Genomic DNA, 15,168 nt, shown 5'->3' on the forward strand with positions numbered 1-15,168 from the left:
CCACAAGATAGGCCACAAGTGAGGAGGTGATCTTATCCGAAGCCATGGCAGTGGCCGCTCGTGGCAGTGGCGCACACACTCACCACGTTCACCGCCAGAAAGAACCCGAGCAATTACCAGAGTACAGAGGATGGCCATGGCGCCATCGCCCGCAAGCGCTTCCTCCTCCACCACCTCCCCTCTCCTGCCCTCCTCCCCATCCATCTCTGCCTTCCTTGCCTCACACCCGGCCCTCACCCTCCTCCACACGCAATGCGCCACCATGGCTCACCTCCGCCAGCTCCACGCCGCGCTCGTCAAGTCTGGCCTCGCCAAAGACCCCATCGCCGCCAGCCGCGCCGTCGCCTTCTGCGCCGGCGAAGGACGCGACGCTGCCTACGCCGCGCGCATCGTCAGGCACCACCCGAGGCCCAACTCCTTCATGTGGAACACCGTCATAAGGGCGCTGTCCGACGGGCCCGGTCCGGACGCGGCCGTGGCGCTGTTTCTCGACATGCTCTGGTCGCCCACGCCGCCGGAGCGGCGCACGTTCCCGTCTCTGTTCGCCGCATACGCGCGCCTCGGCCGCGCCGACGACGGCGCGGCGCTCCACGGCATGGTGCTCAAGCTCGGCCTCGCCGGGGACGCGTATACACGCAACTCCATGATCGCCATGTACGCGTCATGCGGCCGCGCGGACGAGGCTCTGGCGCTCTTCAGGCAGTGTCAAGAGTTCGACGTTGTGGCGTGCAACAGCGCTATCGTGGCGCTCTCGAGGGCGGGGCGCGTCGACGAAGCGCGGGCGGTGTTCGCCGACATGCCGGCCAGGACCGTGGCGACGTGGAGCGCCATGGTTAGCGCGTACTCCCGCGCCGCGAGGTTCCAAGACGCCGTCGACCTCTTCTCCGCGATGCAGGTGGACGGCGTGGAGCCGAACGCCAACGTGCTCGTCAGCGTCCTCGGCTGCTGCGCAAGCCTCGGCGCGCTGGAGCAGGGCGCGTGGGTGCACGCGTACATAGACAAGCACGACGTGGCCATGAACGCGCTCGTGGTCACCGCCCTCGTGGACATGTACTGCAAGTGTGGCTCAATACACAAGGCTCGCCAGGTGTTCGACACCACGAGATCGCAGGGCATGGCCAAGCTGTCGTCCTGGAACGCCATGATGCTTGGCCTGGCAGCGCACGGGCAATGCCAGGAAGCGGTCACCTTGTTCTCCGAGCTGGAACCTTACGGTCTCCGACCGGACAAGGTCACCTTCATCGCGATGCTGATGGCCTACGGCCATTCCGGCATGACCTACGAGGCGAAGGCTCTGTTCGCGTCAATGGCGAGGGAATACGGTGTTACACCGGGAATCGAGCACTATGGCTGCCTTGTCGACGCGCTCGCCCGGGCCGGAAGGCTCCGGGAGGCGGAGGACACCATCCGGGCAATGCCGATGAAGCCAGACGCGGCCATTTGGGGCGCCCTGCTCTCCGGATGCCGCTTGCACGGCGACGCGGAGGCGGGGGCGCGCGCGGCGCGTGGAGCCGTGGAATGCGACCCACAGGACAGCGGCGCGTACGTGCTCGCGGCAAATGTGCTTGCATGCGACGGCGAGGTAGGCCGGGGCTTGGGTGTCAGGGGGGAGATGCGGGAGGAGGGAGTGGCCAAGGTGCCCGGGTGTAGCATGATCGAGGTGAATGGTGTCGTCCACGAGTTCATGAGCTAGTACAAGTGTTCAGCAGTTCAAGGTACAATACATATATAGCAACAGTAAAATACAGACTTGTTATATGGAGATTCAGTTTGATGACACTTGACAGATTTTTCTCATGTTTGGGCTGTGGTTTCAGTTTCGTTCTTTTTTACAATATATGTACCCATGTGACATGTCAAATACTCCGGTTTTCGAAATGTCGTCGATCGATTAAAAAAGATTCAGTTAATTGATGCAAAACGAGAAAAACCATTACAACATAGTCACATGTGGACTACTCCCAAAGCATGAATCTTCATCACCACCCCACGTCCCCATGAGACGAGCAAACGCCTACAACCTCAGGCCCATGAATTACAACATGCCAAAATAACCACCATCAAAACACATCAACAAATACATCACATACGACAACCCAGAAAGAAAAGAACAATCCATCAAGCAGTCACACACGACTTGCCCACTCTTCTTGCTTTTGCTCAAGAGTGACTTTTGGGGAAGTTTAAATTTTGATGAGATCATTTTGTTACCAAAGGCTAAGGAGGTTGTATGTGTCCACCAAATACATGTGGATCTATGTACGTAATGTAAGCTTCAATTTTTCATTAAGGTAACTACAAATAGGCTCAATGCGGTGGTTGACCATGTGCTCGCAATGATAGTTATGCAAGAAAAAAACATTATTTGTGGAGTAGTATCCTACATGAAACCATCTATGAGATTCGCCGGAAAAGAATAAGTGCGGTGATATTTAAGATAGACTTTTTAAAACCTTACAAAAAAGTCAAATAGATGTTTATTCGATGGGCCTTGAGAATGAAAGACTTATCTAAAAAATGGTGTGCCTAGGGTGATAATTTAAAAGTTGGATATGGTGTAGCTATAAAAGTTAACCACGATGTTGGCCATTACTTGCAAATGAAAAATGGATTGCCGGTAAAGGAAAGAATAGTTTTTCCATTGTTATCATTTTATATGTATATGGTCACAATTATTTACACTCCCTATGTGCGGGATTCTTTCCTTGTATATGATGACATAAATAGGGCCTCCTTTGTTCCATTCATTAATAAAGTCTTCGAGGTTCAAAGGCACACCACCATCCCCAAATAGCAAGAACGGTCATGGCTATCGGCAAGGCGCTCTTTTCAGTGTAACTGATGACTCAAGATAAGTTGGAGACTTGCTCAGATTTCTTGTAAACCTATTCAAACTAAATTCAGGTTTTCCTGGATTCCGTGAGGGTGGCCCATTGTCCCCTATATATATTACTTAACATTATGGTAGATATGTTGGCAATTCTAATTGAATGCTTGTTGAGAGGGAGTGGTTTCATCATATTTTCGTGCCGCACACACTATATTTTGGGGGCATATTTGACTATATACCTGCGTACCGGAGGCTCGTACCTGGGCGACTGACTTCCCTGAACTTGCCACCCCTGGTTCTCAGAGATGGAATTGTACAACTACCAAGGTTGAGGAGTTGACACCACGCGGATCAATAAGGTCAAGATGGAGGAATAAGGCAACGGACCTACACCCTTGTATAAAGCCATTCAGTGTGAAGCCGGAGGAGAAACATATTCGACATCTCCTGAAGCCCTGGACTATCTTTACAATAGATCCGGACTAGACATCTTTTCTATATCGTCCACCAAAGAACCCGACGAGTTGATATCCAACCTAGTGAACCACATTGTGTTCCTAGACTGAAATATCCTCTAAGACACTCCCATACAATCCATGGCATGTGTCTGCGGGACGACCTGGCACTATCAAAAAATCTACTTGCGATTACCATGTTCCTATGTACTTTGTGAAACACCCTTGACAGGTGGCATCGATCATGGAGATCTCGCTTTGCCAGATTGGATCTTCGACGCCGCCGCCATCTTCATCGACTCCATCGACGACCCAGATCATGTCTCCCAGATAGTTTGAAATCATCAATGACTTCATCATACGGAGCCCCATCGGCCAACAACCATCTTAGGATCGAAAGTCAAAAACATACTCGCCAATCTTTTGGGGGAGCAACTAATTTTGGGGTACCCCTTGGAGAGGTTTAGGGGTTATAAGAGCTAAGAGGCAGACTCGTCGTGGCTCGGGCTCGGGGCGAAGGTGCAAGCCACATGTGAATTTTCTCCATGTTTTTCTTCTGTTTTTTTATTTTGTTTCTTCTTCTAATTTTTTGGGTTTTCCTTTTGTATTTTTGGTTTTCTTGTGTACTTTACACTTGAGGTGTACTGACTAAACACGGGAGTAAAGTTGCATCATGCGGGGAGTACATGTTGTATTGCATGATGAATACGAGTTGAGCTGAGGGGGGGGGTAAAATGTGCTGGAAGAACAAGTTGCATTGCTTGGCGTACAAGTTGTGCAACATGAGAGTACAGTACCCGTGGGGGAGTACAAGTATGTTATTGCGTGAAGTACAACTATGTTATCGCAGGAGCAAAAGTTTGTTATATTTGGTATTATGTAGCGACCCGATCCGAATGGATCAAGTCTTTGTGCATAAGTGTCATCACTGGATCGGTAATGCTGACATACACGGTACTTCAAATGATTTATAATAGAGTAGCAATCACACACTTATTACATCGATGGTCTCAAAAAAGAACTTAAAACAATAATATGGTTTAAGGCCAACTAAGTAAGATAACAGCGGAAGGCTTGGTAGATAAAGTGAGTCCATCAACTTCAACGGCATAGCTGAGTGCACGACAACGACCTAGCGCACCTTACTCTTCGTCTGAAAAGTCTGCAACATAATACGTTGCAGCCCGAAACGGGTCAGCACATGGAATATGCTGGCAATATAACACAATAGAGCAATGAACATGTAAATGCTATCACTACATGCAATTATGGCTGGTGGAGGCTCCACGGTTATAATGTTTTTGCGAAAAGCCAATTTTTTCCTATAACAAAGGAATATATTTTATTTAACTATCATGGTAGTTGATAAACATTTAGAATGGTACCCTCATCTCAATCCCAATTAAAAAGTAATTAGCAACCCAACAAATTAATTTAGAGTGATGAGATCAACATGATAATCCAAGAACCAGATACTTGAAATGTCCATAACCGGGGACACAACTAACCATAATTAGTTTATACACTCTGCAGAGGTTTGCACACTTTTTCCCCACAAGACTCGATCTCCTCCGTTGTATCTCTCGCACTACATGGTGTTTGAGAAACGGATGACCGAGACACAGTCTTTCAGAAACATTAACTCTTTACTCTGGGTAGACAGTACCAACCTACATCACCTATACCTGCTAGTGTACCACTGAAAGAGGTCATGCAACATACTCAACTATGCTAGAGCGCATAATAGCTTGTGGCTGCACACGGAAGTTTCTAGCATGAACAATCTTATGATCCCTTTGAGCCTGGGTGGCGAACCAAAGGACAGCACTGGTATATCCCCAGGTACCCGCAACCAATCCACCCAGATGTGTATTTAAGTAGCCACCTTAAGTTAACCATTAATTAATAATCTCACATCTGTCGTGGATCACTCAATCCAAACCACGTCTACGAGCATAGCATGGCAACTTAAGCATATCGTAAAAGTAACTCCCAAGGGTTTGATAATAAAAGGGCAATAGGTTCTACCCCATCATCTAGTTCCCAATACCCACATGTTAACCACATCCTAATCATGCAGTGTTTGAGGATTGCAACTAATGCATAAAAACCGGGTATGAAAAGAGTATGATCAATGTGTTACTTGCCTTGCTGACGATCCGCAAACCCTAGAGACTTGTAGTAGCACGCTTCGCACTCCGGAAATTCTATCGCAAACAAACAATAGCATACATAAGCACTCAAGCATATATGCAAGGGTAAAACTCAAATAAGAAGATCCAAACTGAAGAGCTTCAGTTTGCAAGAAGAATCAATCAAATCGGAGCTACGGAACTAAAACTGTGTTCAAAAGAACATTGAATTCAAATCTTCTTGAAACCAAATTTTAAATTGTCAAAATCATGTTTAAGTTGTTTAACCGGGAAGATGGCTTCGAGACGAAGATTTTGGTGTTTGTTTCACTGGATTTGGACAAACGGTTAAAAAGTTGTGTGGGTTTAAAGACCAGGGGCTAATCTGTGATAAAAATAATCGCAGATAGGTCTCTGGCAAAAATAAAACAGAAAAAGAAAAATCTATCGGATGAACATCAACTAATAGAGGCAAACGAACGAATTCGTTCGTTAAAACGAACTAACGAACGAACGTTCGTAAAATAGACTAACCGAGAAAAACCGAACCAATCTAAATAAATAAGAAAAACCAATCTAGGGTTAATAAAACCGGGCGATTTTATACCTAAACCGAAAAAACCGGCGGTCGACGGGGTCAACGGCGGCGGCAAACTTCGGCCGACAGCGGGCGGCGGCGTGGCGAGGCGAGGTGGCGAAAGCGGCGCAGCGAGGCTGCGGCGAGCGCCGGCGGGGCAGCAGCGAGCGGTGGCGCGGCGCGGGCGGCGGGGCTGCAGCGACGGGGCGCAGCTTGCGGCGGCGGTGGTGGTGGTGCGGGTCGGAGAGAGGCGGCGGGGCAGCGACATTTATAGGTGGGGGCGGCTAACTTGGGGAGGGGGCCGGCCTCGGGAGGCGTGTCCCCGGCGGACTCGGCGGCGACGGCGATAGGGACTCCGGTCCTGATCCGGAGCAGGAGGCGGCGGCGCACTGGGCTTCGGCCCACTCGGCTAGGCCGTTAGCCTAGTTGGGCGACGCATTTTTTTAAAAACATTCTGCCAAAAAAAATCCTAAATAAATATAAAATAAATTCTAAAAATGTCAAAAACAATTTCATCGTCTAATAAAATATTTAGAACTAAGTGAACATTTTCTTGGTCTAAAAATGCAATTTTAAAAAATGCATATTATTCTAATTCGAATAAAATATCAATAAAATTCAAATAAAATTATTTAATTGATTTTAATATTTTTCCTCCAATATTTCCTTTATTTTTGGATAAGTCATATTATCTCCTCTCTTTTATTTTTAATATTAGGAATATTAATTGGAGAGAAAAATAATTAAAACCAAGATGATCCTTTTTTTCAATATTTGAGAAAACTCAAATATGAAAATAAGTGAAATCCCAACTCTCTCCGTGGGTACTTGAGTTGCTTAGAATTTCTAGGATCATAATCAAAATGCAAATAAAATATGATATGCACTTAATGACCTATGTATAACATTCCAAATTGAAAATTTGGGATGTTACATATTACATATTACACAAAAAAAATTCTTCAAAACCTATCAACATGGAACCAAGTTTCAAATGTATCAACGCAAACAACAAAATGGTGAAAACAAAGTCATAATTAGACGCTCGGTTCAACATATATTTTGTTTTCAAATTCAAATCTTAAAAGGAAAGTACACAACAACCTTCCATGCCCTCCCATGAAAAAATCTACCAAAATTCTCTAGTTACATCATATGTCCCTACGAGAATAGTTTTATAGTAACTTTTGCAAGGGATACTCATTAACAGGACCTCCAATTTGCTGCGTAGGTCGGCAATTAGGCACCAATCACGCAACACATCGCGCCCGTGTGCATTTTAGGCCAGCCCATGTACGGGATGGTCATCCTTCATTTTTTTCTTCTTTTTCGATTCTTTATATTTATTTTATTTCAAGAGCTGCTCATTAATCTCAAATTTGAAAAAATCAGGATTTTAAAAATTGTTCTGAATTACAAAAACTGTTCATGAATTTTAAATATTCTGAATTTTCAAAAATGTTCCTCAATTTGAAAAAAATTGTTTGAGCCTTCATAAAATGTTCATGAATTTCAAAAACATTCACGAATTTCAGAAATATTCATCAGTTTTAAAAAATTTCTCAAGTTCTTAAAATATTCTGAAGTTTGAAAAATGTTCATGAATTGAAAAAAATATTCATCAATTCAAAAAATGTTTGTGAATATTTTTTTGCAATTTCAAAATGTCTACGTGAATTCAAAATAGATTCACGAATTCAAAAAAGATCCACGAATCCAAAAACTGTCATGAATAGAAAAAATGTTCATGAATTCAATTTTTTTTACTGAAGTTAAAAAACATTCGTGAATTTAAATATTATTCACAAATTCGACAATGGGTCGTGAATTTTAAAAGTATTCAGGAATTCAAAAGGTATTTGTGATTTTTTAAACATTCAGGATTTGAAAAACAATTCAGGAATTCCAAAAATGTTTGCTATTTTGAAAAAAATGAAAAGCAAATTGTGAGCCAAAAAATAGAAAGGGGAAGGGAAATAAAACAAAAATAATTGTAAAAAAAATAACCGAGAAAAGATGAAAAGAGAAAACACAGAAAAAGAAACAAAATGGCCTGCAAAGGTTCTCCTAGCGAATGAACGTTGGTTTGCGTTTGCTTGCTACCTAGGGACAAGAGCAACTAACTCATGGTTTACCCCTGTTGGGATACCTAGTGGGCAGTTTTGGTCGCTATGAGCGTGCCACTTGCTGCGCCCAGCAACCGCCATGTGTCGCAAGCTGGTGCACACTGCATGAGTACTTTTTTCTTTTCTTCTTTGCACACGTTTTGTGAATTGCTTTGGCTTTCGCTCGACTTTCCTATGTTTTGGCGATTATTTGGTTTTTTGGGCGAGAAGCTCAATTGTGCTTCCGAAAAGGGAGAAACATAGTTATGCTTCCGCCGAAGAGGAAAAGCACAGTCTGTGCTTCTACGAGAGGCACAGATGTGCTTCTGCGAGAAGCAGACCTTTACTTATGTGAGAAGCACTCGTTTGTGCCACCCTCCCTGAAAAAAGAGAAAAGGACAACATGTGCTCAAAACAAAACTAAAACACACAATTGTGCATCCTGGCCTAAGGTTTTTTCTTGTGTTTCTTTTTCTGTTGCCGGTTTTTAGTTTGCTTTAAAAACGGAATTGTGCTTTCAGCTTATGGTTTTCATTTTTTTCGTTTTTATTCCAGTTGCTAGTTTTCATTTTGTTACGTTATTTATTTATTTATTTTCTACTTTTGGTTTTTGATTTTTTTTTCATGAAAAAAATATTTGGCGAAACCTATTAACATGAGATTTAGTTTCGAAGATCTCAACACTATAAATCCAATGGTGAAAATGGTTCAGAATTTGGACACACGGTTCAACAGATAAACTGATTTTGTCTAGCGGCCGATGCGATAAATATGACTAGCCCTCATTAACCGGTGATTTTCAACTTTTTGTCGGGCCATTGATGGACTTGTGCATAATGTGTACATAGCCCCCAGCGCCCCTCGATTTAGAGGGCGCCCCTATATCTTGCCTTAACGAGTCTACGTACCTTGCGACTCACTGAAGGGGAAACCTATATATTACAAAAAACACTCTACAAATAATATTTGGAAAAATGTTGAAAAAGTATTTCAAAATGTTGAACAAGTATTTCAAAAATGTGAATCAAGCGTTCAAAAACTGTTGAACAAGTATTTGAAAAATGTTCATCAAGCATTCAAAAATGTTGAAAATGCATAGAAAAATTGTTGATCATGAATTTGATAGAATTTTTGAACAAGTATTTGAAAAATGCTGATCAATCATTTGAGAAATGTTAAATGTGTAAAGAAAAAAATATTGGTTATGTATTAAAAAATGATGAAATTTTTTTATCTTGTATAATTAAATGTTAATCAAGCTTTTGAAAAAATATTGAACAATTGTTTCAATAATGTTAATCAAGTGTTTGGAAAATGTTAAATATGTATAGAAAAAATGTTGACATGTATTAAAAAAATTAATCTTTTTATTTGAAAACTGTTAATCAAGCATTTGAAAAAAGTTTAAAAGTGTGTATACAAAAAATGTTGACCTATTATTTAAAAAAATGTTAATCTTGTATTTGAAAAATGTTAATCTAGCATTTAAAAATATAAAAATGTGTATTAGAAAAATGTTGATCATGTATTAAAAAATGTTATTTGCATTGAAAAAAATGTTAAACATGTTGTTGATATATACAAAAAATGTAGAATGAAAACCAAAAGAATCAACGAAAAACAAACCAAAAGAAACAAAATAAACCAAAGAAAAAAGAAACAAAAACCTGAAGAAAAACAAAGAAAACAGGAAGAAATAAAAATAATCAATGAAAACCAAAAAAGAAACAAAGAAAACCGAAGAAAAACAACGAAAAAAAAGCAAGAAGAAAAACCAGTAAAACCAGACAATAAAACGAAGATTAAAACGTGAAAAGAAATAGAAGAAAAGGAAAACCCGTGAAAAAAGTAAACCCGGCTCTGAAGTACGTAGCGACCCTACTATTTATTAAGAAGAGGACACAGACGCAATGGCTAGCAGCGCCGCTTATCTCTCAAGAGACTAGAGTTCGATCGAGTAACTAATTAAGGAGTACTCCTTCGGGAACCCCCCAAGGATTTTCACTGCGTGATTATGGCAAGTTCCATTTCTTGTCTATTCCCTTTGACCTCCTACTATTTATTAAGAAGAGGACATGGACGAAGTGGCTAGCAGCACCGCTTATCTCTCAAGAGACCAGAGTTCGATCGAGCAACTAACTAAGGAGTACTCCTTCGGGAACTCTGCCAAGGGTTTTAACTACGTGATTATGGCAAGTTCCATTTTCTAGTCTATTCCCTTTGACCTTTTAGAACATTCTTGGAGGTTCCTTCCTGTTCTTACATGCCGTTTTTATTTCAGTTTTGCCCTGTTGCCTTTTCCCCTTTTTCCTTTCTTCCATTTTTTCCCTTTTCCTTTTCCATTTTATTCGTTTTTATTTTGTTAATTTCTCATGACTTTCTTTTTTTTTCAAATTCATGAACTTTTTTGAAAATCATGAATAATTTTTAAATTTACGAACATCTTCCAAATCCGTGAATATTTTTCAATTTCGTGAACATTTTTAAATCAAAGAATTTTTTAGATCCATAAATTTTTTGAAATCCTTGAATATTTTTCAAATGCATGAATTTTTTTTCAATTCGTGAACTTTTATTCAATCAGTGAACATTTTTCAAATCCATCAAGTACATGTGATGTGTGATCGTCGCTGCTGCACAAGCATTTCTCTGCATCAAGCCATCGTCTATATAGTGCATCTCACTTCCGGAGGCAAATGTCGGATCAGAAGAGAGGAACCCTCGGGAATACCTTTTGATGGCCACCGCAATCTATAGTAAGGCCGCCACCACAAACTAGAGTGGTTAACAAACGGACCAACACCTATGACGGAGCACACCTTCGTTGACTACGACCTCGTCGGATAGAACCCTACCCAGTCCCCTCCGCCAAGGGGCTGACATGACCAAAATTGAAGCATGAAATGCAGATCCACCACACCGTGAGGAAGGAGCCACCTTGGGCACGGAAGGAAGACATGTTGAAGGGATTCGTTGCAAGGAAAACATTTTTTCCTACAAGAGAACAATAGAACCCAAGTGGGAAAGGTCTACATACCCTTGTAGAACACGCGCGTTTAACGATCTAAAGATCGTGGGTGATGTAGTCGTACTTTCATCGAATCAATCCGATGTAGCACCGCACGAATGATGCCTCCGAATTGCACACACATGCAGCTTGATGTCATCTCCTTGTTCTTGATCCAGCAAGCGAGGGGGTGGGGGAGATGGATGAGATTGATCTCGGTAGCACGATGGCATGAGTGGCGGAAGTATGGTGGAAATCCGCCAGGGCTTCGCTAAGAACTCCGGGGATGAGGGACGTATGGAACGAAAGGGAGGTGGACAGCAACCGGGGTGTTCGGTGTTGTGGCCAGCCCTTCCCTCCTCTATTTATAGGCGTGTGGGGAGGAGGCTTGGTCCCTCCTCCAAGCCTCTAGAGGTTGCGCACTATACGGGGAAGGAAATCTCCTCCTTCCTTCCCCACCGATCGCGATCCCTCCTCTTCAGGGATCTTGATCTTATTCCTTTGGGATTTTGATCATATTCCTTTAGGGGGGATTTTGGTGCGCATGGACCAGTGGGTCCTGCTCTAGAACGTTCTAGAACCTTCTTAGTACAATGTCTAAAAATCCCGAACTTTTTTGGTAACCACGAAAATACTTTCCATATATGTTTTCTTTGTCTCCGGACCATTACGAAGCTTCTCGTGATGTACGGGATCCCATCCGAGACTCCGAATCAAAATTCGATAACACCATCTTATTATCTCATCAAACCCTAGCGACACGACGGGTTCGACAATATGTGGACATGATCGAGACTCCTCTTCATCAATAACCAATAGCAGGACCATAGATGCCCATAATAGTTCCCACATATTCCACGAAGATATTTCATCGGTTGAACCACGATGTTAAGGATTCAGATAATCCCGTATACAATTCCCTTTCTCTGGCGATATGTTACTTGCTCGAGAGTCGATCGTCAGTATCACCATACCTACTTCAATTTCGTTAACGTCAAGTTCTCTTTACTCGTTCTGTAATACATTACCCCTGTGACCAAACACATTAGTCACATGCTTGCAAGCTACTTAGGATGTTGATCCATGCAACCCAACTAGTATCTTCCGAGATACCTGAAGAGCATCTTTATGATCATCCAATTACGAAGTGACGGTTGATGCCCACAAAGCATTCTTTTGGTATTAGGGAGTGGCATGATCTTATGGTCTAAAAAACAGATACTTGACGTTACAAAAACTGTAGCAATTTTTAGTGACACATTCATATGCTAAGCTTATGATTGGGTATGTCTATTACATCATTCTACTAATGATATGACCTCGTTATTAAATGACAACTAATGCCCATGGTTACAAAACCTTAACCATCGTTAATCAACGAGCTAGTCTAGTAGAGGCTTACTAGGGACACTATATTTGTTTATGCATACACATGTATTTGGGTTTCCGGTTAATACAATTATAGCATGAAGAATAAACACTTATCATGAACGAGAAAATATGATGATAACAATTTTATTATTGCCTCTAGGACATATTTTCAACGCATGCCACTATGCGGGCACAGTCGGAGACGCCATAGACTGGGCGCTCACTGATGCCCGTGCCGTCACGCGAGCAACAATCTAGCTTCCACTTGATGGCTCCAAGCTGCCTCGTAGCCGCAGATCTAGTCGTGAAAGGACCAACCACGTCGCTGAGGCCAACAGACGCCGATTGACTGGCTGCCCAAGGAATCACCGCACCACGAGTACCACCTAGAGATCCTGGGGTCGCCTCCCCAGCACCCTAGCTCTGCCGCCAACACCATATTGTTCGTGTCTGCTACACTATAACAACAGGAGCGCTCCCAGTCAGAAGAGATGTCGAATGAGGGAGCAACCCCTCTGCCATCGTCGAACGAGCGAGCTTCGCCTGCCGGTGTCCTCCGGTGGCAGTTAGGGTTTCAGCCCGAGCCGCCCCATGAGAGTGACACGGGTGACATGTATGTTTTGTGTCCCGCTTGATGCGATCGGATTTACATGGAGAGTTAAAACGGTTTAAAGCTTTATTAAATTTGTAAAACAAATCTTGATGACTCATTGTTTGTATCGTAGTGCAGGCATGCTCTTGGAATATAGCGCGTACATCCACCTGTATTGGTGCCCCACAATAATATTATTGCACACGTATAAGTGCTCACAATAGTATATGATCATTTTCCATATGCGTCTCTACTAAGGCCAGAACCATTCTTCCTCGTGGAAAAGATCTTCACGAGGGGCAAGGAAACTCAACCACCAGACTGGCCGGGACGGGGCCGGCCGGTGTGGCTTGGCCACTACCTAGAAAACTCCATATAAAACCAAGGACTCACTCACCAATGGAGCTTTGCTTTCCCTAACACCATTTGTCTTTGTTTAAGCAAGACCCCAGGGCATGTAGGCCCGATTACAGGGACGCTGATGAGGCGCACAGCATAACAATATATATGATCGCCAGCAAGAAAACAAGGCGCCCGATTGGCTCAATCTTTCCGGTCCGTATCTTTGTCCTTTAAGCACGGTCTAATTTAGTGTTTACAGTAGCGAACAACGGCGATGGGCTCCATTGACAAATTCGCCGGCCCACGAGATATTTATCGCTGTTGTTCCTCAGATGATACGGACCACACATTGTGCGATTCGCGGTGTGGGTCGATGGTGACTGCCAACCATGAATTGTCAAGATTTGCTCCCGGAGATTTTTGTTTCTGTTCCCTCCGAGTGGCCTATGCGAATTTTTCTTTTACCATAATACAAACACAAATGCTCATATATACACGTATACATTCACTCCTATAAATGTACACATGCACACTCTATCCCTATGAACATCTTCGAAAGATTGATTTCGTATATCATCTTGAGATTTTACGAAATCATCGTAAACGCCTCGTAGTCGACGGGAACGTCTTCTGTCATTAAAAACATATCACCGAAAATCTTGAAATAAAATCAAGATAAATGCGAGCACCAAGATTTACTGCTAAATAAGGAGTACTCATCAGCCGAGGGCCCGATGCCATTTGCCCGGTAGAACGCCGTGAGCGGACGTGTGCCATGGTTAACTGTTCAAGTTCAACTGCATGCACTGCTCGACGAAATTAGTGGGGCTGTTTTCTGAAGGCGCATCATCACTCTACGTCACCCCTTAGCAACTTTGAAATAAATATTCTGAGCGTGGAATTAATAGATCTCGGATCTAGACCTCCACCAGGTCAATTCTGTGCTTGAACCACAACATCATCAAATGTTAAACACCGCCATCAACCGAACCTTGACAGCGAAATGCGAATCTAAAGCTTGGCTCTCATTTCACGCGAGATCACTATCTGTCCAATGGGATGGCCTACATGAAGGTGTGGTTAATTTATGCCTAATCATGTGGGGTTCTTCCGCTGCTTAATTGTCACCGTCTGACATTATATATAAGCTAGAGATAGCTGCATTGCACCCCTTTGTTCGATTGTACGTTAGCGAGTTGTTTAGCCCGCGCGGTGTTTGCCATACAGACATTTTTTACTACATAAATATGCGTAACTTTGCTCCAAACTATTGATGGCTACTTCAATTACCATGGGATTAAGGCATCTTCAACGTTAGAGCAACGCCAATAGCTCCAGTATTAAAAAAACTACTGTTACGGAAAGTTGAGGCAAAAAAAGCCTCCAATAGCTTCCGTAAACCCCATTTTTTTTCTTTTTTACAGGATCCCGTATAATTGCCCACATCTCTCCTCCGTAAAATTTTGGCAGCCACGTGAGGATTGTACTTCACTAACCTGCTAGTGCTTATTATCAAACAAGGACACCCGAATTTTTACTACTACTAGAAGTAAAAGAGTTACAAAAAGTTTGTGGAGGGATCACAAGGGCTTATGCATTAAGAATGGCCAAGCCTTTTTGGGTTGTATGCGAAGACATGGAAAGAGATGTTTTTATGTCAGCAGACCAAGTCAAAAACTTCACGAACGGAATGCCAGGCTGCTGCCACGCCGTCGGAACGTCGTGCTGCCGCCGCTGCAGGCCCGCGTCGTTGTGCC

General features: G+C 43.2%; 1 protein-coding gene across 1 annotated transcript; it reads left to right on the top strand.

Moving 5' to 3' along the window:
* Positions 1 to 42: 42 nt before the first annotated feature.
* LOC123107784 (pentatricopeptide repeat-containing protein At2g42920, chloroplastic) lies at positions 43 to 1,797 on the top strand. The gene has a single exon (XM_044529703.1). The coding sequence runs from the start codon at positions 131 to 133 to the stop codon at positions 1,691 to 1,693; it is 1,563 nt and encodes a 520-aa protein (XP_044385638.1). The 5' UTR covers positions 43 to 130; the 3' UTR covers positions 1,694 to 1,797.
* Positions 1,798 to 15,168: the final 13,371 nt, after the last annotated feature.

Source organism: Triticum aestivum, chromosome 5A, assembly GCF_018294505.1.
Source record: "Triticum aestivum cultivar Chinese Spring chromosome 5A, IWGSC CS RefSeq v2.1, whole genome shotgun sequence".
In the NCBI taxonomy this organism is placed as follows: domain Eukaryota; kingdom Viridiplantae; phylum Streptophyta; class Magnoliopsida; order Poales; family Poaceae; genus Triticum; species Triticum aestivum.

Bases quoted from the DNA above. Each gene is read 5' to 3' on its own strand.
- LOC123107784 (XM_044529703.1), top strand. From the start codon at position 131: ATGGCCATGGCGCCATCGCCCGCAAGCGCTTCCTCCTCCACCACCTCC.